This window comes from Suncus etruscus, chromosome 1 (assembly GCF_024139225.1).
Source record: "Suncus etruscus isolate mSunEtr1 chromosome 1, mSunEtr1.pri.cur, whole genome shotgun sequence".
NCBI classification, from domain to species: Eukaryota; Metazoa; Chordata; class Mammalia; order Eulipotyphla; family Soricidae; genus Suncus; species Suncus etruscus.
The window spans coordinates 198294275-198321847 of record NC_064848.1 but is presented as its reverse complement, the minus strand read 5'-3'; the positions used below and the strand labels follow the sequence as shown (position 1 = coordinate 198321847).

General features: G+C 48.4%; 1 protein-coding gene across 1 annotated transcript; it reads left to right on the top strand.

Moving 5' to 3' along the window:
* Nucleotides 1-1576: 1576 nt before the first annotated feature.
* Nucleotides 1577-25560, top strand: SLC16A6 (solute carrier family 16 member 6). The gene is made up of 6 exons (XM_049779555.1): nucleotides 1577-1797; nucleotides 9729-9967; nucleotides 14437-14580; nucleotides 18980-19108; nucleotides 23151-23957; nucleotides 25161-25560. The coding sequence occupies exons 2-6, from the start codon at nucleotides 9736-9738 to the stop codon at nucleotides 25412-25414; spliced, it is 1566 nt and encodes a 521-aa protein (XP_049635512.1). The 5' UTR covers nucleotides 1577-1797; nucleotides 9729-9735; the 3' UTR covers nucleotides 25415-25560.
* The last annotated feature ends 2013 nt before the right edge of the window (nucleotides 25561-27573 follow it).

Genomic DNA, 27573 nt, shown 5'->3' with positions numbered 1-27573 from the left:
ATATTCTCTGCAGCCCCGCTGTTCATTAACATTCGGATCTCCGGCTCCTCCCCGGGGCGTCGTCCACACCCCCCCCCAAAACTGTCTCGATTCTTCGATACCACCACCACATCCACCACATTCTCGGAATCCCAACTCGGGTGGCAGCTGCCGCCGGGTGCGAACGTGGGCGAGGGGACTAGAAGGGCCTTCGGGGAAGAACTTAAACAGATCCCAAATTAGCTTGGGTAGGGGTACGGGGAAACCAAGGCTGCACCCCCTGAATGCCGGGGGGGGGATCCCCATTCTCTGCTTTGTTTTAAGGACGAGCTGAAATCGAGGTTCCCCTCCAGGGCATCATCCAGAGTTCCCCATGACCTTGGGGTCGGGGAACTTGGGGAGGAGAAACACATCCTCCCCATAACGTTAGTCCAGGTCTTTCCATAACCGGGCGGCTCCCCGCAGATCAGCCGACCTCGCACCTGTATGGACGTGGCCTCCAGCCCGGGAAGGATAGTGCGCTGCGCCCCAAGACCGGGGCCGCTGACTCAGCCAAACAAGCCAGCCAGGAAAGCCGGGGCGCACCGCGGATGCTGGGGGGTGCTGCAGCTACAAAAAAAAAAAAAAAAGAAGAAGCACCAGCAAAACAGCAGCCTTTGGGGGGGCAGAGGGGTGGCTAAATGACACTCCCTGCACCCCAAGGCCGGAAGGGGAACTGCGGGGGTGCTTGGGGAAGTGGGCGCTGCAGAGAGAGAGAGAGAGGGAACTCACTCCGGGGGTGCCGTGCCCCGCGCGCGCGCTACAGCTTCCCTTCCCCAAACTGAAAGGAACCTGCCTGGGAGCAAAGCGCGGGACAGCGCCTCCAAATTTGGGCAGTCTCCCAAATTCCCAGCTGGGGGTGGGTGGCTGGACGAGAAAAAGACCAGAAACAACCTGAGTTGTTCACCCCGCGCGCGCACCCGGTTCTGCAAAGCCCCCCAAATTTGGGCAGCTCTCCAAATTTGGGCAATCTCCCCCCCGCCAATTCCCAGCTTAGGGGGAATGGGTGCGGGAGAAAATGGCCAAACACAACCTGAGCTAATCACCCCGCGCGCGCACCCGGCTCTGCCAGCTGGGGTGGCCCAAGAGGGCGCGTGCAAGCACCCCCACGGAGCTCCCCGACTCTCCACCCAGCCCAAGCCTGCCCGGCTCTCTCCACTTGCAGCGCAGCGCTGAGCGCGCACGGGCGCGCGGGTGCCAATGGGGAGGCCGGGGGCGGCGGGGGGCACAGGCAGGGCGGCCCCAGGAGGGACCCCGCAGCTCGGCCCCGGACCGTTACCTTCCGTGACCCCGAGTGGCTGGGTTGGGGTGTGGGGAAGCGGGCGTGCGCGCGCGCCGCGCGTTTCCGATGCAAGTGGGCCTGCGCTCGCAGCACATGGTCGGCGCGGCGGCGCGCCCCCGAGGCCGGCGGAGACCGGCTGCAGCCGGTATAGGAATAAGAGATAGGCAGCAGCGAGCGGTTCTGGGGAGCCAGGGCCCCGGCCCGGGCAGCAGGCAGGCAGGCGGGTCGCAGGGCCCGGGGTGCAAGAGGCCTGGCTGGCGTGCGGGGGTTAGGGTGGGTAGGTGGGTCCCCCAGGCCTGGGAGTTGGGAGTCTGCACCCGGGTTCTGACATCCGCCCTGCTGCTGCCAACTTGGGATAGGCTCGAGCCGCGCCCTAAGGGGTTAAACCTGTCTCACGTTCCTTCCCGAGCTGCTTTATAAGGAGGGGGAGGTCGAGCCTCTCTGCCTTATGGGGAGCGTTTTGGGGTTTATTCCTCCTCCTCCTCCCTTCTAACTTGGTGAGTTGGTTTTCTGATTTTTTGGGGGTACATGTTGCAAACTTTGTGCTTATTGTGCTTTTTATTTATTTATTTATTTATTTATTTTTTGGTGGTGGGGGGGGGGGCTTCTGGAATTGGAGCCCGGGTTAGGGAGGGGAAGAGTTTTAAGAGGTAGGCGCCACTGGATATTTTGGGAAGTTTATTGATTTTTATATTTATATATGTTTTCCTCCTTCCCCGGGAAATATTCTGACAGTTGCGATTGCTCAGGGATGACGCGCTTTCTCTCTGTCTCTCTCTCCCCGGTGTGGGTAGCCAGCCGGTGGAGAGAGTTGAAGGGTCCTGGCGCGAGTAAGTTTGTTGGACTGGCTGTGGGGATGATCGGCTTGGGGGATCCGTCGGGGGAACATCTAAAGAGCAGGCCCTGCCTTTGACACACCTGCACACCCCCACACCCCCAGCCTGTCTCCAACTCCGAGGGGATCCGGGGATGCCAGCGATCGGGGCGCGCGAGGTCCGGAGCCCCTGCGTGCGTTTTGCAGTGCCGTGTCGGGGTGTTTCGGCCAATCGCGGTGCCCACCGGGGAAGTGGGGATGCCCACCTGTCCCCCCCAAGTCCGCAGGGCTTAGGAGCACCCCCTTTTCGCACCCCTTCGGGAGGGGATGCTAGCTAGGGGCTTCCTGGCACCACCGGCGCGTCTGGATGGAAACAAGCTGTCAGCTCAACTTCAAGGTTCCCGACCGGCCCGGGTTGCGGCTTGCACCACTGCTCCTGCGCCCGCACCTTGGGGTTTGAGCTGTGCATTGAGGCACGGTGGTTTTGCGGAGGAAATGGGTCGTTTCCTTCTATTTTTTTCTGGGGTGTTTCTCTCTCTTGCCTTTTTTTTTTTTTTTTTTTTTTTGAACTAAACTGCCCTCCCCAGATCAGACAGGTAACCGAAATTTGTTTAGGCGGGTTAGGATTAAATGTCACCTACACCCGGGAGGCGTCTAGGAAGGAAATTAAAAGCCTCTCCTAGAGGAACAAATTGCAACTTGTCAGCGGGAAGCAGACTTTTTTTTGGGGGGGGGTGATTTTTTTTTCTTTTTGCAGTTGAGCCTTTCAGTGCTCGACCCCCGGAAGGAGATGTCTCTCCCCCACTGTCAAAATGGTTTTTAAATCAGCAAAGTGAGTGTCCTGCTGGCAGAATATTCTAGCCAGAAAAAGAGAGCGAGCGAACGAGAGAGAGAGAGAGAGAGAGAGAGAGAGAGAGAGAGAGAGAGAGAGAGAGAGAGAGAGAGAGAGAGAGAGAGAGAGACATGCAGAACCCCAGTATTGCTGCTCAAGACTGATAATCTCTTCCTCCCCACTCCGCCCCCAGATCCCCAGCACCATTACGTGGCATTTTTTTTTAGTGTCAAGACTATATACATCCTGGTTGGCAGATCAAGAGATCCCTTTCCCTCTCATCATAATGAAGGGATGGGTGTCCACGGTTAAGGTGTGAAATAAACAGTGAAGCCAAGTGGAAAAGCTTCTTTCCCCGAAGTTTTCCTAGGCTTTCCTCAGTGGCACTCTTGAGGACAATTAATTAGGGGCTTGGAGGTTTCAGCATCAGCATCTTGTAAAAATGGGTGAATACGGTTGTTTTTTGTTTTGTGTGTGTGTGTGTGTGTGTGTGTGTGTGTGTGTGTGTGTGTGTGTGTGTGTGTGTGTGCCCTGTGACTCAAACCTGCTGAAGCAGCGTCTGCCAGATTTGGGTTTGTTGGTTTGGAGGTTTTTTTGTTGCTGTTGTAAGGATCGACTTTAGAGAGAAAGAATTCAAATGAAATATATAATATATATGTATATACAGATACACACACATTTGGAGATATATATATATATCCAAACCCAGACTGGTTCAGGCAACAGGGCCTGGAAACTTCCACAGCCCTGGTATAGCCCTACCTTAGGGGAGACCAGCCATTGGCCAAGGACTTGCCCAGGCTCTTGCCCCCAAGTAGTCATCCCTGCTGCACCGCCCCTCCCCAAAACCTGCGGTTTGAACTTTGCTCAGAAATCACCATGCATCAGCAGCTGCCACTCAGAAAGTCTGTCCTGGGAAGCCATTAGTGTGACTTCTTCCTGCACCTGGGTCAAACAAACCCTTTCTCAACTAATCAAATCCCAGGGCACCCCCACCCCCCAGACAAGGGCAGGAGCCTATGTGGTTGGTTCAGCCAGAAAGGAAGAGGAAATATCATGCAGCTTCCTTGAGAGAGACAGGAGTGAAGGCCACTCGCTGGTAGCCCGGAACCAACCCAGCTGCTGTTTTCCAATGGAGGGACAGGCACCTCCCTCCCACCCCAATCCCATGTGACTAACCCATACTGTTAGGAATGATGAAACTGAGGAACTGATATGTTCAGAGTCTGCCCCAAGCCCTGGTCAAGCTCAGAGCAGCTCAGGGACTCTCTCAGTTAGAATCTCCTGCAGCATCTCAGCCCTTGAGCTTGGGGTTTCTCAGGCGCTTGACAAGTCTTAAGTCCTGGTCTAATTCAACTGCTCTGTTTGACTGGAGCTGAGGGGTTAAGTTACTTCCTGACTCTGCAACTCAAGAATCATTCCTAGGTGCCAGAGATGTAGCACAAGCATTAGGGCATTTGCCTTGCATGCAGCCAATCTAAGTTTGGTTCCCAGTATCCCGTATGGTTCCCAGAGCCCACCAGAAATGATTTGTGTGTGTGTGTGTGTGACGCTTAGGAGTTACTCCTGGCTATGCGATCAGAAATCATTCCTGGGCCCGGAGAGATAGCACAGTGGCATTTGCCTTGCAAGCAGCCGATCCAGGGCCAAAGGTGGTTGGTTCAAATCCCGGTGTCCCATAGGGTCCCCCGTGCCTGCCAGGAGCTATTTCTGAGCAGATAGCCAGGAGTAACCCCTGAGCACCGCCGGGTGTGGCCCAAAAGCCAAATAACTAACTAACTAACTAAATAAATAAATAAATAAATAAATAATAAATAAAAGAACTCACTCCTGGCTTGGGGAACCATATGGGACACCAGGGGGATCAAATGTGCAAGGCAAAACACCCTACTGCTTGCGCCACTGCTCCTCCGGCCCCCAGGAATGATCATTCAATCAGGAATGATTCTTGAGTTGGAGAGCCCGGAAGTAACTAACTCCTGAGCACCACCGGGTATGGTCCAAAATCCCCCAAAATAAAATAAAAATGCAAGGGGCACATTGATTCATCCAAGGCCATGAGGGCATTTACAGGACTTCACGCCATAATTTAGTACGTCTTCCCATCAGATAAATGCTCAGGAACATCAAATAGAAAGGGACAGACATTTCTGTATTATGGAATTCATGCATTTTGGAACTCAGCAACTGAGTTCAAGATTCAAGCTTCTGGCTCTATCTGCAGAGGCAGAAGGTCTCGGAGGCCAGTTTCCCTATTTTTGGTTAGGTTTTGTTTTTGTTTGTTTTTCTTGCAAAACAAGTTGGCTTGCTGCAGTTTGCAGGGAGAGACCAGGGCAGGAATGAGTCTGCTTCCAGGCACTTTTTCTTTCTTTTAGAAGGCTACCTCGTTTCAGGAACATCGTCCCCTCAGACTTGGTTCAGTAAACTTTTATGGCCACGCTCTGTATCAGATGCATGCTTTATTGGCCTTGGAGTGGGTGGTTGCCTGCCAGTTTCCTGGTGTCCTGAGCAGGTTCAGAAAGAAGCCCCTGGCATGTTGTTGCAGCTACCAGGTGTTTCTGCTGTGATTGTGTCTTACCTGCAAAGCTAAGTAAGTAGGACAGGCTGCAGAATGTTTTGGGCTGATGGAGGCATTTAGTGTGAAGCATGCTGAGCGTGTCTGGGGTTGACATCTGTATGATGGACTCAGGGATGACAAGGAGAGGTCAGAGAGGTGTTGGGGGTGTCTGTCTGTCTGTGTCTAGCCTCAATTCAGTGACTCAAATCTAAAGCTGCAAAGTTGCCCCAGAAGGTCAGAGGTGCATGCTTGTCTGTCTGTGTCTAGCTTTAGTTCAATGGCTCACGTCAAAAGTTGCAACAGGGGGGCTGGAAGACTGCGTAAGCGGTAAGGCGTCTGTCTGCCTTGCACGCACTAGCTTAGGACCGACGGCTATACAATCCTCCAGCATCCCATTGGTCCTCAAAGCCAGGAGCAATTTCTGAGCACATAGTCAGGAGTAACCCCTGAGCTTTACCAAGTGTGGCCCAAAACCAAAAAAAAGAAGAAAAAAAGTTGCAAAAGTTGAGCCAGAGCGATAGCACAGCAGTAGAGTGTTTGCCTTGCCCGCAGTCAACCCCGGATGATCCCAGGTTCAATTCCTGGCATCCCATATGAGTCTGCCAGGGGTGATTTCTGAGCCCAGAGCCAGTAGTAAAACCTGAGTGCTGCCTGGAACCCAGAGTCGGTCTTATGCCAATAAACTTCTGGGGTGAGGCCTTTTTGTAATCAGATCAAGGATTTTTTTTTCCATTTTCCTCATTTTTTCTGGACCTATGCAAACAACGGCAATTGCCACTATCACACCTTTACTATATTTTTTTTACTCTTATCCTTTAAGGAAAAAAAAATACAACTTACTGAACTTAAAAACAAATAACTGTAGTAGAATGCCTGTCTCGAATACAGGCAGGGGATGGGAAGGGGGGAGGGGTAATGTTACACTGGTGAAGGGGGGGGTGTTCTTGTTATGACTGTAACCCAAAAACAGAAAAAAAATGTTGCAAAAGTTGGCCCAGCACAGCTAGTAGGCTTCAAGAGCCATCAAAAGTGGTCACCTTGTCACCACTGTCCCACAGCACCCCCCACAGCTGCTGGTCCATTTTAAACTCTGGGACTTCCCCTTGCCCAACTGATTGCCTTGGGCACCCAGGTTTGACCTGAGGATTAGACTGATTACAGGAACCAGGGCACAGGACACAGTCCACTTTGAGGGAGAGTTTAGAACAAAAGGATTTCCTCCCCGCACCCTTCTTCTGGCCTTTAATAAAACAGTCCATCAAGAACTGGAAGGAGAGTCCTGTGGGTAGGCTGCTTGCCTGCACACAGCTAGTTCTCACTCAATCCCCAGCACCCCATCTGGTCCCTGAGCCCTGCCAGTTGTGGCCCCTCTTATATTCACACACTTTTTGAGGGAAGTTGGGCCACACCCAGCAGCGCTCAAGAGTTACTCCTGGCTCTGAGCTCAGAAATTGCTTCTGGCATGCTCCGGAGACCATATGGGATGATGGGGATTGAACCCAGGTCCGTCCTGGATTGGCAGCATGCAAGGCTGTGCTATCTATCACTCAGGCCCCTATATTCACAAACACTTAGAGGGAACATTCGGGTAAGGCATTTGCCTAACCTGGGTTCATGTGGCCAACCTGGGTTCCATCTCCAGTATTCTATATGATCCCCCAAGCCTGCCAGGAGTAAAATCCTGAGCACCGCTGGGAGTGGCCCAAAAATAAAACAAAAAGTTCCAATGAAAATGGCTGATTTGATTCCGGACAATTTCCATTGGGTTCCTGTTGTGTATGTAAATATTTTAGGGGATTATTATGTTACTGACCCTAACCTGATCAGTGATTGTGCCCTACCCTAGGGTGTGACCTGGCATTCTGCCCCCACCCTAGGGTAGTACCTGATTCTGCTTCCACCAGTGGGTGGTATCTGATCCCACCATTGGGTGGTACCTGATTCTGGGGGATAAAAACAAGGGTCTGTGGAAGGCGAGAGGCTTTTGGCTGGAACTGATGCTGGGTCTTTGGACTTCAGTCTTGTCCACCGAATAAAGCTAATATTTCCACAAGCCTGACTGTCTGCGAGCTGTTTACCCGCCATTTCACCTCAGAACCGTTGGCTGGACAGGGTGGCAGACACGTGCTCTGAGCTGGAGGGGAAAGACCTCATCCTCCATCCCTCCATCAGTCAACCCCATCAAGGGCTGACTTGCAACAGGTTCCTTCATGCACCCACCCAGATCTGTTTCTCCCTCTTTCAAAATGAGGGGGATGTTTCCTATGAGAACAGGCACCCAGTGAGCTCCCAGTTCTCTTTCATCTTGAATAGATTCTAATTTGACCCCATTTTTTCCAGGGTAGGGAAGTGTCTTAGAACAGAGAGAAGTAAGGCCTGGCTTTAGTAGAGACAGACATCAGGCCAGTGAGAAAAAGGACAGACCATTGGCAACCCAACTAGAAAAAAAGTGTCACAAGAACAGCATTTCAAAAAGATGAGTGGTCCCCAACACAAGCCCACCAAGGGAGCCAGGGTTGGAGTTCCCGAAAAGTAACTGGGACTCTGGGCTAAAGAGAATGGATTAAAGGCCCAGGATCTGAACTGTTTGCCCATTCCCCTTCCCCTTACTAGGAAGAAATACTGTTCTGTGGCTGGAGGGATAGCACAGTGGTAGGCCACTTGCCATGCACGTGGTCAACCTGGGACAGACCCGGGTTCGATTCCCAGCATCCCATATAGTCCCCAGAGTCTGCCAGGAGTGATTTTTTTTTTTTTTTTTGCCAGGAGCGATTTTTGAGCACAGAGCCAAGAGTAATCTCTGAGTGCTGCTGGGTATGGTCCAAAACCAATCATTTGAAAAACTGCTTTAAAAAAGGGCGGGGGGGGGGGGGGGGAGAATAGCATGGAGGTAAGACGTTTGCCTTTCATTCAAATGAATGGTGGTTCAAATCCTGGCATTCCATATGGTCCCCCATGCCAAGGCGTGATTTCTGAGCGTAGAGCCAGGAGTAACCCCTGAGCACTTTTGGGTGTGACTCCCCTCTCCCCCCAAAAAAAAGAAGAAAAAGAAAAGAGGGACTGTAGTGTGACTGATCCAAGATGGATGCGTGTTCAATTCCTGACATCCCATATGATCACCCGAGCCAGGAGGAATTTCTGACTGCAAAGCCAGAAGTAATCCCTGAGCGCCGCAGGGTGTGGCCCAAGAAACCAAAAAAAAAAAAAAAAAAAAAAAAGAAAATAGAAATACTGTTCAAGGCTGGTGTGTATGTAAATATTTTAGGGGATTACTATGTTACTTACCCTAACCTGATTGGTGATTGTGCCCTACCCTAGGGTGTGACCTGGCATTCTGCCCCCACCCTAGGGTAGTACCTGATTCTGCTTCCACCAGTGGGTGGTATCTGATCCCACCAGTGGGTGGTACCTGATTTTGGGGGATAAAAACAAGGGTCTGTGGAAGGCCGGGGCTTTTTTGCTGGAACGGAGGCTGAGTCTTGAGACGTTACACTCAGAAATCGCTCCTGGCAGGATAGGGAGACCATATGAAATGCCTGGATTCGAACCACTGTCTTTCTGCATGTAAGGTAAACACACTACTTCCATGCTATCTGGCCCTCTAGCCCCTCTCTTGCAGTTTTGAAGGAAAAAGAACAGAGGGGTCAGGGTGGTCTTGGTGAAGTGGCTTCCAGCTTGGTCATCGGATTCAAAAATAGTTGTGTGCCCAGAAATGTGATTGCTGGTACACTCAGAGAGAATCTACTTGGAGGAACTCACCACCCCCAGAGTGGGATGGCCATGTGTTGGTGGGAAATTGAGTTCTGCCTGTACAGATCCAACCATGTAAGACCAGATCCTAATCTCATGAGATCAATGAGTTGGGTGGGAGAGGGGATTCAGGAGGGGTGGCTGAAGGGCTGGGCAAGAGTGCACATTCAAAAAGCTTCTAGAGAATTCCACTAGGATTCCATGTCTATTTTTCCTTCTGGTGGAATCGTCAAAGCGTGGCAGTCAGACTTCTAACTTCTTTGGGGGCTCCATGTGCAAGACAAAGATATTGTGTTGAGATTATGATTATTACTCCAAGACTTGATAATAACATCCTAATTTCATTGTTCATCCCCCCACTAAGAAACATGGTAAGAAGTTCTTTTCCGAACAGTATTATTAGCATCCTCCACCCTCCTACAATCGCTGCACTAAACAAATTCTTTTTGTTTTTTTTATTTGTTTTTTATTTCAGATTAAGAATGACCCAAACAAAATCACAGTTTTGCTCCAGAGCCAATGTTTACCCCCAAGTGCCTGACGGAGGATGGGGCTGGGTCATTGCGATTTCTTTTTTCTTCGTGGAAATCTTTACCTACGGCATCATCAAGTCTTTCGGCATTTTCTTTAATGACTTGATGAACAGTTTCGATGAATCGAATAGCAGAATCTCATGGATAATCTCAATTTGTGTGTTTGTCTTGACGTTCACAGGTTGGTACCCTTCCTCCTCACACTCTCATGAAGCAAACCCTTCTTTCATTTAGCCTGAAGATATAATGGGGTCATGTTAGTGGGTAATGCCTTTATCTCTTTTTTTAAAAAGAAAAACTTTATTGATTGATTAATTGATTGGTTGTTGAGTCACACCCAGCAATGCTCAGGGGTCACTCTTGGCTCTGCACTCAGAAATCACCCCTGGCAGGCTGGGGGATCATATGGGTGCCAGGAATCAAAATGGGTCCCTCCCAGGTTGGCCACATGCAAGGCCATCGCTCTCCGGCCCTCTCTTTTTTATTTTTTAATTAACATCTTTATTTAAGCATCATGATTGCAAATATGTTTTTTGTTGGGTGGTGATGCCTTTTCATTGGGTGAGTGCATTGATCCTCCGAGCCTCCCCCTAGTTTTCAGGGGATCAGGAATGGCAAAAGGCAAGAGAATAGCTCACTGGCCGACTTTAATTGCCTTCATCTAATGCCCCTGCACCCCCCCCCCCAAGTGCACGCCCATTGCAGGAAACTAGGTTTGCAGGAGAGCGAGCTGAAGGGATGCTTGGCGAAAATTTTTTATTTTTGGTTTGTTTTGGTTTGGGGGGCACACCCGGTGGCATTCAGGGGTTACTCCTGGCTCTGCACATAGAAGTCACTCCTGGCAGGCTTGGGAGACCATATGGGATGCTGGAGATCAAACCTGGGTCTGTCCCAGGTTGGCCGCATGCAAGGCAAATGCTTGACCGCTGTACTATCACTCCAGGCCCAAATTTCTCAATTTTGGACACAACAACCTTGAATATATTTGGCGCTTAAGCCATGGTCTCCTTAGGACCTGTGCATGTGGGCATAGATGCATGAGAAGGAAAGATGGGGAGATGGTAGGTGGATGGGCAGCAGGTGACCACACAAATACAGTCCAGAGGAAGCAATGATGCCATGCATCTATGTCCCTAAAGAACTTCCGGGTCATTCCCTACTGGACTTGGGTAGCCTTTGGGTTTGGGGATTTTTTTTTTTTGGTTGGTGATTTAGTTTTGGGGTCACACCTGGCAGTATTCATTTTTTGGGGGGTTACTCGTAGCTCTACACTCAGGAATCACTCTTGGTGGGCTCAGACCATATAAGATATTAGTGACTGAACCCAGGTCACCTGAGTTCAAGGCAAGAGCCTTACCTATTATACTATCCATCTGGCTCCAGCAGTTTATTTTGGAGGGGCTGTGGAGACTGCAGATCATGCCCAGAGTTATTTGGGGTATGATGCTTTATATGGTGTCAGGAATCTGAACCAGCAGCAGCTGAATTCAGGGCCTCGCCCCAGGCAGTAACTCCCCGGCAGCCATCACTGAATTCTTTTGACTATCTTGGACTTGTTGATAACAAGACTGTGAAGGTTTGTGTGTTTTAGGCATGTAATGATCCCACAACACGTCTGCCACCAAAGAATCAATGTCCCTTCACCACAGTCTATAGGATCATTCCTATCCACACAACCATTCCTAAGGGTTAGGTCTGTCATCTTAGTTCAGTGGTCAGAGCTAAGGGCAGTTACTTCCCCATTAAACACTGTTCCCTTGCTTTGTTTCCTTGCATACTACCTGTGAAGTGAGATCCCCAGTATTTCTTCTCCTCTGGGTTTATTTGGCTTCCCTTTGACCCCTCTCTCTAGTACCATCTATATAGTTAAGAGTTGACTTTTCCTGACACCTGAATAATATATTTTGTTATGTACATAATCCACTGTTTCTTAATCCACTCCTGTTTCTGGGTATTTCTCCTAATCTTGGTTACTGTGAATAGAACTGTAGTGAGGGGCCGGAGAGATAGCATGAAGGAAAGGCATCTGCCTTGCATGCAGAGGGTCAGTGGTTCGAATCCTGGCATCCCATATGGTCCCCCGAGCCTGCCAGGAACAATTTCTGAGTGTAGAGCCAGGAGTAACCTCTGAGCACTGCCGGGTATGACCCCCCCCTCTCCCCCCCAAAAAAAGAACTGTAGTGACCCTAAGTGTGAAGACATCTCTAGATTGGATTTTTGGTGCTCTTTAGATGGGCCCCTAGGACTGGAGTTGCTGAGGAAAACAGTAATCCAATTTTGTTTTGTTTTGTTTGGGGCCCAAGCCCAACAGTGCTCAGGGCTTTACTCCTAACTGCACTCAGGGGTCACTTTTGATGGGCTAGGGAGGGATTATATGGAATACTGGAGATTGAACCCAGTGAGGCCAAATGCAAGGGAAATGCCTTACCCACAGTCCTAACTCTCTGGCCTTAAACTTTTTTTTGGGGGGGGGGGCACACCCAGTGGTGCTCAGGTTATTCCTGTCTCTATGCTCAGAAATTGCTTCTGGCAGGCTCAGGGAACCGTATGGGATGCCAGGGATTAAATTTGGGTCTGTCCTGAGTTGGCCTCATGCAAAGCAAATGCTCTATCACTGTTCTATTGCTCCAGTTCCAATCTTTTAATTTTTTGAGGTGTCTCCGCATTATTTTCCATAGAGGCTAGATCTGTTCACATTCCCACCCAGCTTTTTCCTCCCACAGCCCCACAAGTACTGATCCCCTCATGGGGTCACCCAGGCTTAATTCAAAGGTGTCTAACAAACAGCCTTGGCAAGTCCAGTAATTTTCAGAGTTTTCAAGGATTTTCAAGATTTTCAAAGATTTTCAAAGATTTTCAAGGATATGGGAAGAGACGCAGCCACCAGGCAGAACTTCTCATTCCCTGAATTGACCCTGTGGCCTGTCCTGGTTCTGGGGATCTAGAATGTTCCAAACTCTTCACTAAACACCCCAGTTCTCCTGGGACATCTTGGAGGGGCAGCTTCCTAGTCTTTCCTCTTAAATAAAAGGAGAATTTCTCTGATTAGTCCCGATGCCATCTTCTAACAACTTCCTGGAAGAGCTTTAGAGAAAGTCCCTCCTGAGGGTGGAGATAATTTGATTTTTGCATTTCTGAACTCTTTCTCGGAATGATCAGTTACACTACTCAGAATCAAAACATTACCTTTGATAATCTAAATTATAAGCCACGTCTCCAAGCTTAAGTAAATGTTAGCAACCAAAGTTAACACAAAGAGCCAGCCAGAACCTTCTAGCAAATCCTTTTTTTTTTTTTTTGGTTTTTGGTTTTTGGGCCACACCCGGTGACGCTCAGGGGTTACTCCTGGCTATGCGCTCAGAAGTCGCTCTGGCTTGGGGGACCATATGGGATACCGGGGGATCGAACCGCGGTCCTTCCAAGGCTAGCGCAGGTAAGGCAGGCACCTTACCTCCAGCGCCACCGCCCAGCCCCAAGCAAATCCTTTTAATGGCTGCTACTCTAGGATGTTGGCTTTGGAGTCAATGTGCTGCAAAGACAATAGTTGTGTGATGAGTTTTGTTTGTTTCATTTCCTCATTTCTTTTTTTGTTTGTTTGGCTTGTTTTGGTTATAGTTTTGGTTTTGGAAACACCTGGCAATGCTCAGGGGTTATTCCTGGCTCTGCACTCAGGAATTAGTCCTGGCAGATTCAGTTGATCATATGGGATGCTTGAGTTTAAACCTGGTTGGTAACCTGCCAGGCAAATGCCCTACCCATTGTTCTATCACTCTGGCCACTGTTTTGTCTGTTTTTTGCTTTTTTTTTTTTTTTTTTTTTTTTACTCACTAGATGGCTGATTTAACACAAAGTCTAGCAGAGGCCAAGAGTCATTAGCCAGATGAAGGGGTACAGAATCTGGAACGGGGATAATGGAGCCTGTTGTCCTCATTAAGCTCAAGGCCAAAATGGAGCCCCAGTAGGGATTCCAGTCCCCAACCCAGAAACTCCATTCGGAGTTTCATGCACAGGAAAGGAGCAAGGACTAACTCCAACAAAATAGAGCCTCAAATCCTGTCTCCCACAACACCTTCTTTACTCACATCTGGATCCAAGTGGCCCACAGACCAGAGAGCTAAGACTAACTGCCAGATTTCAGTGTCCCAGGGAGACCGAAGCAAAGCAAAGCTCCATCTGGGGCTTTGAGTGACTCCATCACTCGCTCCTTTCTGGGGTTGAGCAGAACCGAGAATTTACTGTGAACCCCCACCTCTATCTGGCCCCTAATCAGGCAATCTCACAACAAAGGGAAGAATAGAAGAATCCAAAGCAGAGAGTATAGGGAAGAAGAAAAAAGAAGCGTAATGCTAGTTTCGAAAAACCATTTTTATTGGAGTTAGTGCAATGAAATACATAGCTCATTTTATAGGCGCTCCTGGTGAGTCACATTCCCTCTCATCTAAAAATAGAGAGGTTGGTTTTAGGCTATTACTCCTCCGGCTTTCTCTTTAAGGAGCCCCCAGAATATTGTCCCATCTGAGCAAATACTAAAATCAATCCCGAAGCCGATTGCAGGTCCCTGTGCATAAAAGTTTTTCATGTGCTTTGCCTCATTCCTGCATTTCCTGCCCGCAGAGCCTCAATGTGTCCTGGTTTGTTCTTTATCTCCAGCGCCCCTCTCCACGGTCCTGAGTGCACGGTTTGGGCACCGGCTGGTAGTGATGGCCGGAGGGCTGCTTATCAGCACTGGGATGGTCTTAGCATCATTTGCGCACCAGGTCTACCAGATGTACCTCTCCATCGGCCTCCTCTCCGGTGAGTGTCTTGGGGTGCCTGTCAATCTCTGCCTGCCTACCTGTCTGTCTATCTGTCGCTGTCTCTCTGTCTCTCTCTCCCCACCCTTCAAATGAAGAGTGGCCCCAATCCACCATTTTTAGAAAACATTTATTTATTTGGGCTATACCTGGTGGTACTCAGGATTTACTCTTAGCTCTGCACTCAGAAATCACTCCTGGCAGGCTTGGGGGACCATATGGATGCTGGGGATCGAACCAGGTCTGTCTCAGGTCAGCCACGCACAAGGCCATGCCCTACTGCTGTGCTATTGCTCTGCCCCTCTCCCCCCAAGTTCATCCTTTTTTGAACTGGTCTGTGAGAAGCAATATTCATGGGTTTCAGTTTCATATGTAAGTGATTTTTTTTATTATTAAATTATTTATTTAAAATAAAATATTAGTAAAAATTATTTTCCTGATTAACACCAGTACTTATCTCGTAAGTGATTTTTTTAACCGTATCTGTCTAGCCTCAAAATCTACTTTCTTTGAGAAAGTAAAAAAAAAAAAATTCCCCCAGGATTGCATCTAAGGTGACTCCTACCGTCCATATTCTAGCACCCACATGCCAGGAAGGTGTCGCCCACTTGGGGAAAATAATACTTTAGTTGGTAAGTCTCAAAGATGGGGTACAAGACTCTGAACTCTCGGGAAAGGTGTGTTTTGCATTAAAAATGGCAGAGATGGTTTTTGTTTGCTTGTTTTTGATTTTTGGACCATACCTGGTGACACTCAGGGATTACTTCTGGCTATACATACAGAAATCGCTCCTGGCAGGCTCAGGAGACCATATGGGATTCCAGGAATCTAATCCAGATTTGTCCTGTGTTGGCTGTGTGTAAAGCGAACACCCTACCGCTGTGCTATCTCTACGGCCCCAAAAATAAATCACAGATGGTTTTTATCCCATGAAGAAACATTTTAACTATTTCATCTATGTCTGTAGATATAAAAACTCATCTATTCCCACAGAGAAGTCTTATTTAGAAACTATAGCAACAGGCCAAAAAGATATTGCAGGTTTTGTTTGCAGGATTTTGGAGTTTAAGCCCCAACACTATTTCCTGTAGGGCCACTCCAAAGCTCAGAGCAGGGAATGGTCCCTTAGCACCCCCAGATTTGACCCCAAACAAACAAAAGCTCTATCAAGAGCAATATATATGAGGGCTGGAGAGATATTACAGAGTTTAAAGTGCTTGCTTTGTCTGTAGTCAACCAGGTAACCCCCTGGCATTCCAAAGGGTCCTCGGAGCACTGTCAAAAATGATCCTTGAGCACTTCCAAATCCCATATGGTCCCCTGAGCACTGCTAGGGGTTTTCCCTGAATGCGAGCCAGGAGTAACCCCTGAATGCTGTCAGTTGATCCCAAAATCAACCAACCAAACAAACAAAAACAGGAAAATAGTGGAGAGGGTTCTTGCCTTGCATGTGGTTGATCCGGCTTCGACCTCTGGCATCCCATATGGTCCCCTGAGTCTTCAGGAATGATTTCTGTGTACAGAGCCAGGAATAACCTCCGAGCATGATTAGGTGTGACCCAAAATGCCAAAAAACAGGCAGGGACTGAGCCCAGAGGCACAGTACATGCCCAGAGTGTGAGACTCTGGGTTCAAATCCCGACTTCCCCAGAGTGAACTCATATCTGAAAAGCAAACAGAATCTCTGGGGAACATTTTCTGAGTATTCAAGCCTATTCCACTGATCTGAGGACCTATCCTTATTCCAATACCATGCTGTTTTGATAACTGTTGCTTTGTAGTACAGTTTAAAGTTGGGAAAAGTAATTCCTCCCATATTCTTTTTCCCAATGATTGCTTTAGCTATTCGAGGGTGTTTATTGTTCCAAATGAATTTCAAAAGTGTCTGATCCACTTCTTTGAAGAATGTCATGGGTATCTTTAGAGGGATGGCATTAAATCTGTATAATGCCTTGGGGAGTATTGACATTTTGATGATGTTAATCCTGCCAATCCATGAGCAGGGTATGTGTTTCCATTTCCGTGTGTCCTCTCTTATTTCTTGGAGCAGAGTTTTATAGTTTTCTTTGTATAGGTCCTTCACATATTTAGTCAAGTTGATTCCAAGATATTTGAGTTTGTGTGGTACTATTGTGAATGGGGTTGTTTTCTTAATGTCCATTTCTTCTTTATTACTGTTGGTGTATAGAAAGGCCATTGATTTTTGTGTGTTAATTTTGTAGCCTGCCACCTTGCTATATGAGTCTATTGTTTCTAGAAGCTTTTTGATAGAGTCTTTAGGGTTTTCTAAGTAGAGTATCATGTCATCTGCAAACAGTGAGAGCTTGACTTCTTCCTTTCCTATCTGGATTCCCTTGATATCCTTTTCTTGCCTAATCGCTATAGCAAGTACTTCCAGTGCTATGTTGAATAGGAGTGGTGAGAGAGGACAGCCTTGTCTTGTGCCAGAATTTAGGGGGAAGGCTTTCATTTTTTCTCCATTGAGGATAATATTTGCCACTGGCTTGTGGTAGATGGCCTTCACTATATTGAGAAAGGTTCCCTCCATTCCCATCTTGCTGAGAGTTTTGATCAAGAATGGGTGTTGGACCTTATCAAATGCTTTCTCTGCATCTATTGATATGATCATGTGGTTTTTATTTTTCTTGTTATTGATGTTGTGTATTATGTTGATAGATTTACGGATGTTAAACCAGCCTTGCATTCCTGGGATGAAACCTACTTGATCGTAGTGGATGATCTTCTTAATGAGGCATTGAATCCTATTTGCCAGGATTTTGTTGAGGATCTTTGCATCTGCATTCATCAGTGATATTGGTCTGTAATTTTCTTTTTTGGTAGCGTCTCTGTCTGGTTTAGGTATCAAGGTGATGTTTTGATAAAGGAGCAGGAAATCCTAAATGGAGCAGGGAAAGCCTCTTCAACAAGTGGTGTTGGCACAATTGGATAGCCACTTGCAAAAAATTAAACTTAGACCCCCAGCTAACATCATGTACAAAGGTAAAATCCAAATGGATTAAAGACCTCGATATCAGCCCCAAAACCATAAGATATATAGAACAGCACATAGGCAAAACACTACAGGACATTACAGGCATCTTCAAGGAGGAAACTGCACTCTCCAAGCAAGTGAAAGCAGAGATTAACAGATGGGAATATATTAAGCTGAGAAGCTTCTGCACCTCAAAGGAAATAGTGCCCAGGATACAAGAGCCACCCACTGAGTGGGAGAAACTATTCACCCAATACCCATCAGATAAGGGGCTAATCTCCAAAATATACAAGGCACTGACAGAACTTTACAAGAAAAAAACATCTAACCCCATCAAAAAATGGGGAGAAGAAATGAACAGACACTTTGACAAAGAAGAAATACGCATGGCCAAAAGACACATGAAAAAATGTTCCACATCACTAATCATCAGGGAGATGCAAATCAAAACAACGATGAGATACCACCTCACACCCCAGAGAATGGCACACATCACAAAGAATGAGAATAAACAGTGTTGGCGGGGATGTGGAGAGAAAGGAACTCTTATCCACTGCTGGTGGGAATGCTGTCTAGTTCAACCTTTATGGAAAGCGATATGGAGATTCCTCCAAAAACTGGAAATCGAGCTCCCATACGATCCAGCTATACCACTCCTAGGAATATACCCTAGGAACACAAAAATACAATACAAAAACCCCTTCCTTACACCTATATTCATTGCAGCTCTATTTACCATAGCAAGACTCTGGAAACAACCAAGATGCCCTTCAACAGATGAATGGCTAAAGAAACTGTGGTACATATACACAATGGAATATTATGCAGCTGTCAGGAGAGATGAAGTCATGAAATTTTCCTATACATGGATGTACATGGAATCTATTATGCTGAGTGAAATAAGTCAGAGAGAGAGAGAAAAACGCAGAATGGTCTCACTCATCTATGGGTTTTAAGAAAAATGAAAGACACCCTTGTAATAATAATTTTCAGACACAAAAGAGAAAAGAGCTGGAAGTTCCAGCTCACCTCAGGAAGCTCACCACAAAGAGTGATGAGTTTAGTTAGAGAAATAACTACATTTTGAACTGTCCTAATATTGAGAATGTATGAGGGAAATGTAGAGCCTGTTTAGGGTACAGGCAGGGGTTGGGTGGGGAGGAGGGTGATTTGGGACTTGGGTGATGGGAATGTTGCACTGGTGATGGGTGGTGTTCCTTTTATGACTGAAACCCAAACACAATCATGTATGTAATCAAGGTGTTTAAATAAAAAAAAAAATTAAAAAAAAAAAAAAAAAAAAAAAAAAAAAAAAAGAAAAGCAAACAGAAAATCCCAGCTCCTCTGCATGTGCCCTAGCTGGGCATCCCTCAGCATGTGGCCCTCACCATGCCCTCTCTTTCCACAGGCCTGGGCTACTGCTTGAGCTTCCTGCCCACAGTGACCATCTTGTCCCAGTACTTCGACAAGAGACGCTCTATGGTCACTGCGGTCGCCTCCACCGGGGAGTGTTTCGCCATGTTTGCCTTTGCTCCAGGTAGGCTGGCCTGGGGCCCCTGGGGCCTGAGGCATGGCTCCCCCAAACACATTTCTGGGCTAACTCCTCCATGATCCCATTTTAGGAATCCAACTGTGTTATCACGCATCTAAGTTGATGTCAATAGGGGAGTTAGTGACCCACACACCAGACACCAGGTGTCTGGCCTCAAATGCGCCACAAAGTGACAGGGAATGTCTGGTCCGCCATATCTCTTCTGGGTCACAAGGGTCAGATTCAGGTGGATCGATAGTACAGTGGGGAGGGTGCTTGCTTTGTACACAGCCCATCCAGGTTTGATCCCCAGCATCCCACATGGTCCTCTGAGCACCACTAGGTGTAATTCCTGAACAGAGAGAGTGTATTATCCTAATCGTTGCTGGTTGAGGTTCAAAAAACAAACAGATGAAAACAAGAGCTAGGTATGAGGTGGGTTCAGCCTCACTAACAAGTAAGCCTTAATATTCTTAACAGCAAATGTGTTTCTTGCTGCCAACTTTATTCCCTATTGATTATCATATTTTTAGTACATGTGGGGTTTTTCTGTTTGTTTTTTTTTTTTTTTTTTTTTTTTTTGGTTTTTGGGCCACACCCGTTTGACGCTCAGGGGTTACTCCTGGCTATGTGCTCAGAAATCGCCCCTGGCTTGGGGGGACCATATGGGACGCCGGGGGATCGAACCGCGGTCCTTCCTAGGCTAGCGCTTGCAAGGCAGACACCTTACCTCCAGCGCCACCTACCCAGCCCCTTTTCTGTTTGTTTTTGCGGTGCTGGGGTTCACACCCAGAGACACACTCATGCCAGACAAGTGTTATACTATAGAACCACATCCCCAGTCCCGATCTCTTGAATCGAATATCTCTGGGTGGATGTGAAAGGGTAGGTGGCAGACTTACAAAGAGACTGGGATTTATTTTGAGAGCTTTTCTTTGTCTTATGGGGGAATAGGTGGGGTGGGAAGGGTATGCCTAGTGGTGCCTAGGGGACATCAAGGACTGGGGTGTGGAAACTATATGCCAAGCTTGTGCCCTAGCCTTCTGCTCATTCTCTTTTTTTTTTTTTTTTTTTTTTAGTTTTTGGGTCACACTCGGCGGTGCTCAGGGGTTACTCCTGGCTGTCTGCTCAGAAATAGCTCCTGGCAGGCACGGGGGACCATATGGGACACCGGGATTCGAACCAGCCACCTTTGGTCCTGGATCGGCTGCTTGCAAGGCAAACACTGCTGTGCTATCTCTCCGGGCCCTCATTCTCTTTTTTGGGGGGCGGGTGGTCTGGACCACACATGGCAGTGCTCCGGGGTTATTCCTGGCTCTGTGCTCAGAAATTACTCATGGGTCTGGAGTAATAGTACTGAAGGTAGGGCGTTTGCCTTGCACAGGGCCAACTGGGTTCGATCCCTGCCATATAATATGGTTCTCTAAGCCTGCCAGGAGAGATTTCAAAGCACAGAGCCAGGAGTAATCCCACAAAACTGCCAGGTGTGGACCAAGAACCAAAAAAGAAAAGAAAAGAAACAAACAAACAAAAAAAAAAGAAATTACTCCTGCCAGGCTCCAGGGACCATAGGAGATGCCATCTGGCACTCTTGTGTCCTCTAAACTCTGCCCAGTGTCACCCCAGTGCTCCTCAATACAGGCCCGGGGGCCAAGTATCAATGGGAGTGACCCCTCCCCTGAGTAGCTTGGAAAGTCCCAGGAAAACAAAAGCGAAACAAGAAAGGTAGAAAAGTTCTACTTGGGAGCCAGAGCAATAGCACAGTGGTAGGGCATTTGCCTTGCACGTGGCTGACCTAGGACGGATCTCGATTTGATATCCGGAATCCCATATGGTCCCCCAAAGCCAGGGGCAATTTCTGAGCACCTAGCCAGGAGTAACCCCTGAGCATCACCGGTGTGGCCCAAAAAACCAAAACCAAAACAAAACAAAACCAAAAAAAGTTCTACTTCAAGAACTCAGCCCTATGAAGTGTTATGCTGTGTGTATGTGGGGGGTTAGGGTTACAGTTAGAGAGCAACTATTTCAGAGCACTACTGTCCCAGAGCAGCCCAGATCCAGGGACATGACCCGTATGACAGCGGGCAGACGGGTGCTGTGACTCCCTCCAGGCCTAAGTGGAGCTGCCAGCTTTGTGCCTGCCCTGAGCATGTGCCTGCCCTGAGCATGTGCCCTCCTGCAGTGGCATGCACCCTCTACCACTCCTTCCAGAAGATGGTTCTCATGGTCTTTATTTTAGTACATTCTGCACCCTGAGTCAGAAAAGTACCCCAATCTGGGGTCAGGAGTAATCAGGGCAAGTTGCTGCATTCTCCTGACACTGTTTTAATTTTCCTTTTTTCTTCCTCTTTGGGTTTTTTTTTTTTTGAGGGGGTCACACCCAGAGGTGCTCAGGGGTTACTCCTGGTTTGCACTCAGGACTTTCTGGCAGGTTCAGGGAACCCACTGGGATGCCGGGGATCAAACATGGGTTGGCCTCATGCAAGGCAAATGTCCTACCTGCTGTACTATCACTTTGCCCCCCCCCTCTTTTCTGGGGGGGTGATGTGGACAGAAGAAGGGGTCTCCCTAAGTAGTGCTGGGAAACTGGGGGTCCCTCCAGGGACTCTCAGCCAGCAGGCTAACTGTTGGTTCAAAGCAAGAACCCAAAACTGCAATGGCTCCCTGGTCTTGTGGTGTCAGGAATCCAGGAATCATCTGTGGTACTTGGAGGACCATGTGGTTCCAGGAATTCAACTCCAGGCTTGGCATGTGGCCTAACCACTGGAGTACTCCCAGCCTGACCTGGCAACAGTCAGGGTTACTTCTGGCTCTGCACTCAGAAATCACTCCTGGCAGGCTCAGGGAACCATATGGGATGCCAGAGATCGAACCACCATCATTCCTGGGTTGGCCACATGCAAGGCAAATGTCCTACTCGATGTGCTCTTACTCCATTTTTGGCTTTGCTTTTAAATTAGAGACACACACAGTTATGCAGAGATGGGTTAGATCTTCTGTACTGGGGACAGGCGCTGGGTGACAAGCGTACAAGTGTACCAGGCACGTGTCCTGTCACTGGAGCCATCTCTTTCCCCCACTGACTTCTGGGTTTTGTTTTTTTTTGTTTGTTTGTTTGTTTGTTTTTTTTGGGGGGGGGGTTCCTCGGCTGCACTTGGAAAGGAGAGATGCATTTTCCCTTAATACTTTGCCAGACCAGCCTGAAGGTCCAAGGCTAGTCACCCACAGTGTGGGGGTGGAGTGTGTTGTGTATGTAAATATTTTGGGGGATTACTATGTTGCTCACCCTAATCTGTGCCCTACCCTAGGGTGTGACCTGGCATTATGCCCCCACCCTAGGGTAGGACCTGATTCTGCTTCCACCATTGGTTGGTATCTGATCCCACCATTGGGTGGGACCTGACTCTGGAGTATAAGAGCAAGGGTCTGTGGAAGGTGAGGAGCTTTTTGCTGGCTGGAACTGAATCTGAGTCTTTGGACTTCAGTTTTGTCCATCCGAATAAAGCAAATATTTCCACGAGCCTGATTGTCTGCGAGCTGTTTACCCGCCGTTTCACCTCAGAACCGTGGGCTAGACAGGGTGGCAGACGCGTGCTCCGAGCTGGAAGAAAAGGGCCTCATTCTCCATCCCTCCATCAGTCAACCTCTTCAGGGGCTGACCTGCTACAGAGTGGGTGGTAGGGTTCTGGGAACCTTGAGAACTGCTGCAGAAGGACTTGGGGTGTGGTGCATGTGTTGGGGTGTATGTGTGATGCCAGGGATGTCCCTGGTGGCAGCTGACCTCCAGGAGGGTGCAGAGCAGAGGGGGAATGGGCTTTTTTTGTGGGGTTATTTATTCCTTTCAGTTTTGGGGCCACACCTACTGGCGCTCAGGGGTTACTTTTGGCTCTGTGCTCAGAAATCACTCCTGGCAGGCTCAGGGACCATATGGGATGCCGGGAATTGAATCAGGGTTGGATGCATGCAAGACAAATGCCCTACTGCTATGCTATCTCTCTGGCTGGGGAGTAGGCTTTGATTTCTCCTCTCTCTTCCCCACCCCATACAGCCTTGACGGCGCTCAAGGAACACATCGGCTGGCGTCACAGCATCCTGGTGGTGGGGCTCCTGCAGCTGAACATCGTGGGGTGCGGGGCCTTGCTGAGACCCATCCTCATCCAACCCCCGGGGGTGTCGGGGGCCCACGAGCCACACCATGAAGCGCAGTACATGATGGAGAATGAGAAAACACGCACATCCATTGACTCCATTGACTCAGGCGTGGAGCTGCCCACCTCCCCCAGGAACCTGCCTCTGGCCCCAAACACAAACTCGGACCTGGAGGCATGTGGGGAGCCATTGCCACCCCTTAAGGGCCAAGGCCCACCCCACAGGACCCCACTTCTAGACTTCTCCATCCTGAGGGAAAAGAGCTTCATTTGTTACTCACTGTTTGGCCTCTTTGCCACTCTGGGCTTCTTCGCCCCTTCTCTCTACATCATCCCTCTGGGCATCAGCCTGGGCATCCCGGCCGAGCGTGCGGCCTATCTCTTGTCCACCATGGCCATCGCTGAGGTCTTCGGCCGGATTGGAGCTGGCTTGGTCCTCAACAGGGAGCCCCTGCGCAAGATTTACATCGAGCTCATCTGTGTGGTCCTGCTCACCGTGTCACTGTTTGCCTTCACCTTCGCCACGGAGTTCTGGGGCCTCATGTGTTGCAGCATCTTCTTCGGGTGCATGGTAGGCTCCGTGGCTGGCACCCACATCCCACTGCTGGCCGAAGACGATGTGGTGGGCATCCAGAAGATGTCATCGGCCGCTGGTGTCTATGTCTTCATCCAGAGCATCTCAGGGCTGGCTGGGCCACCGCTGGCAGGTAAGCTGTACATGGGTGTGCCCAATCCCGGGGGTATTTTTTCCTTCTCCCCATTTGATGTAGTGAGCTGTTGCAAATTCCGGGGACAGGTGGGGTGAATGATTAGCACAGCAAGAAGGGTGTTTGCATTGCATGTTGCTGACCTGGGTTCAATCCCCAGCATTCCATATGGTCCCACGAACGTGCCAGGAGTAATTTCTGAGCACAGAGCCAGGAATAATACCCGAGTACCACTGCCAGCTAGCTACCCCCTAAAGACCCTGAGCACCTCCCTCGATCACTGTTTGTTAGGCTCTCCCCAGCGCCCCCACCTGGAAGGTCATAGGTGGGACAACAGGCAGAGATAAGGATTTTATAGAGAAATATTATAAAGGCTTTCATATATAACACTGCACTTAGAAATTGCTCCTGGTTTACTTTATTTTACTACATATTGCCGCATTTTCTATAAAACTAAGAAGAAAGAATCAAAGAAAGGCTGGGAACCAGGGCCCAAGTGGTCTTGAATGCATTGGAGGGGAAATAAATAAGGACAGAACTAATATGCACGTCAAAGTCAATGATAATAGAATCAAGGGACCTAAACTTAAACAATCTAAACTTAAAGGGGTCTGTTACATTGGCAGGTCAGGAAGCAAAGGGTGGTGGTACAGGATGCACTCTGGGGCCAATGGTGGAGGGAAGTTGACGCTGGTGGTGGAACGGACCATGATTCATAGTATATCTCAGATTCAACTATGAAGGACTCTGTTGATCATAACTATTTCAGTAAAATAAAATTAAAAGGGCCCGGAGAGATAACACAGCAGTGTTCGCCTTGCAAGCAGCCGATCCAGGACCAAAGGTGGTTGGTTCAAATCCCGGTGTCCCATATGGTCCCCTGTGCCTGCCAGGAGCTATTTCTGAGCAGACAGCCAGGAGTAACCCCTGAGCACCGCTGGGTGTAGCCCAAAAACCAAAAAATAGGAAAAAAAATTAAAAAAGAAAAAAAAAGAAAAGAAATTGTACCTGGCAGGCTCAGGGGGATCATATGGGATACCAAGGATTGAACCTAGATCCATCCTGGATTGGCCATGTGCTGTCACTCCAGCCTTGTTCTGGTCTTGAAAGGGGGTCTCCTATACTTCACTGATCCCTGGAGAAAGGGGTGCAGGGCAGACTTGAGTGCGAGCGATGGCTGACAAGCCCTGTGCTTTTCCCTAGGGCTGCTGGTGGACCAGAGCAAGATCTATAGCCGCGCCTTCTACTCCTGCGCAGCGGGCATGGCTGTGGCTGCTGTGTGCCTGGCGCTGGTGAGACCTTGCAAAAAGGGGCTATGCCAGCGTACCCCCACTCAGGAGCCCCAAGCCATGGAGCTGCCTGGAAAAGCTTTACAGGACATTCCCGAAGACTTTCTGGAAATGGACCTAGGGAAAAATGAGCCGAAAGTTTCTAAGAAAATAGAGCCCTACGTATGACATGCTGTGATCTCCTGACACCAGCTGCCCTCAAGGGGGTAGGGAGCTGGGGCAGGGTGGGGACAGGGGATGGCAGAAGGAGGGGAAGGAGATATGTGCCATGTGCCCCCCACCCCCAAAAAGCCCTAGAATTGAAAGGGAATGTATACCTGATCACCACTACCACCATTTTTCTGTTTCTTGCTTTCTTTTTGTTTTGTTTTGTTTTGTTTCTGTTTTGGGGCCACACCCGGTGATGCTCAGGGGTTACTCCTGGCTATGCGCTCAGAAGTCGCTCCTGGCTTGGGGGACCATATGGGAAGCCGGGGGATCAAACCTCGGTCCATCCTAGGCTAGCGCAGGCAAGGCAGGCACCTTACCTCTAGCGCCACCGCCCGGCCCCCCTGTTTCTTGCTTTCAATTTGGCCCTTTTTTTCTTTTTTCTTTTCCAAAACAAAACCTAACCCCAGACTCTTCCCCAATATGTGCAACTGGCCATTGTCAGGAGCAACGGGGAGGTCAATGGAAGAGACTCCGGAGCACTGATAAGAATGACGTGGATTGGCAGAGATTGTCCGAGCACTCTCCTACTAAACTACTGTCTTCTCAAACAACCTGGAACCCAGGTTCATGGACGGGAAATTGAGGGGCTGAAGAGATCTCGTGTGGATTAAGACATTTATTCACCTTATACACCACTTTTCTGGCACCAAATATGCCCCCACCACCACCAGCACCCCAGCCCTGCCAGGGATCCCACCTAGAGTAGCTCCTGAGCACTACTGGGTATGTCCCAAAAATCAAAAGAAAGAAATGAAATGAATCATTCAGAAATGAAATCATTTTTAAATGGATTTCATCTGCATTTTTTTAGAAACAGGGAGAAACTGTTTAAACATCTTTGAAAAATTCCATTTGCCCATTAGGACCTCTTAATTTTCCAAAGACCCTATGGGAAGGAAATCCCGTTGAACACCAAACCTTTGGTTCCTAAACAGAAACTGTCAGATATATCCACAACTTGAATTTCATAAATGTGAAGATTAACACTTATTTTTTCTTTTTCTTTCTTTCTTTCTTTTCTTTTTTTTTCTTTTTTGCCAGTCATTACCAGAAGTGTTTCCAGTCAGACTAACTAAAACAGCATTCAGACCTATGTTTTTCCTTTTGCTTTTAGTTATTTGGAAAAAAGAAAAACCATAATCGTAGTGTCTTTAATTTAAATGACTATTTATTATTAAGTTATTCAAAGATGATTAAAGCAATCAAGAGAAAGAAAACCTGAGGCCTAAGCAGCACTGTACCTTTCTGTTATCCTACAGTTGACTAGAAGGATATTCTGACCTTGGCAACTTTGCTTTTCTTCCAGAAGGTCAAGTTGGAAAGATTCTTCGGTGAGATGAGAGAGAGAGAGAGATCCTGCAGGGGGCCAGCGAGATAGCTCAGTGGGCAGGGAATTCACCTTGCCCTTGACCTCTTGTATAGTCCCCTGAGACAGAGAGAGAGAGAGACAGAGAGAGAGGGGAGGGCTGCCTATGTTCTTTTGGGAAGAAAGAATAAGGAAAATCAAATTGCCTTATCTTCTGAACATCATCTGTTTCTTCACCCAAGAATACTCGAGGATGTTTTTGGATCTCCAGTTTTATTGCGCTGAATCGTCCGCATATCTCATTGTTTTTTTGTTTGTTTGTTTGTTTGTTTGTTTTGTTTTTGGGGCCACACCTGGTGACGCTCAGGGGTTACTCCTGGCCATGTGCTCAGAAATCACTCCTGACTTGGGCGACCATATGGGACGCAGAGGTCTGTCCTAGGTCAGCTGCATGCAAGGCAAATGCCCTACCGCTTGCACCACTGCTCCGGCCCCTCATTGTTTTTTGTTGAAGCTTTGGTCTCACCCAGATGCCATAGTTACCAGGCAATGTGCTATTCTTTCGTTTCTTTCCAATGACATTGCATGTAAAAAAGTATGTCCGCATTTTTTTCAGTCCAGGAGGCAGATGGGGTTGAGGGTGGGGTGGTGCTCTTGCCCCCACCTCAAGTCCCAACAGACAACTAACTGCTTCATTCATCCATTCATCCATCCATCCTCCTTCCTTTCGTCTGTGTTTTCCTCATCATTTAGGACAACTCAGGGGGAAATTTTGTAACAAGCCTCGTTTGGTTACAGGTACTTCGACAAG

What these genes read in the sequence shown, in the direction of transcription:
- SLC16A6 (XM_049779555.1), top strand. Translation starts at nt 9,736, where the DNA reads ATGACCCAAACAAAATCACAGTTTTGCTCCAGAGCCAATGTTTACCCC. An exon ending in GTTTGTCTTGACGTTCACAG is followed by an intron (nt 9,968 to 14,436) that starts GTTGGTACCCTT and finishes CTTTATCTCCAG; the next exon opens with CGCCCCTCTCCACGGTCCTG. An exon ending in CATGTTTGCCTTTGCTCCAG is followed by an intron (nt 19,109 to 23,150) that starts GTAGGCTGGCCT and finishes CACCCCATACAG; the next exon opens with CCTTGACGGCGCTCAAGGAA.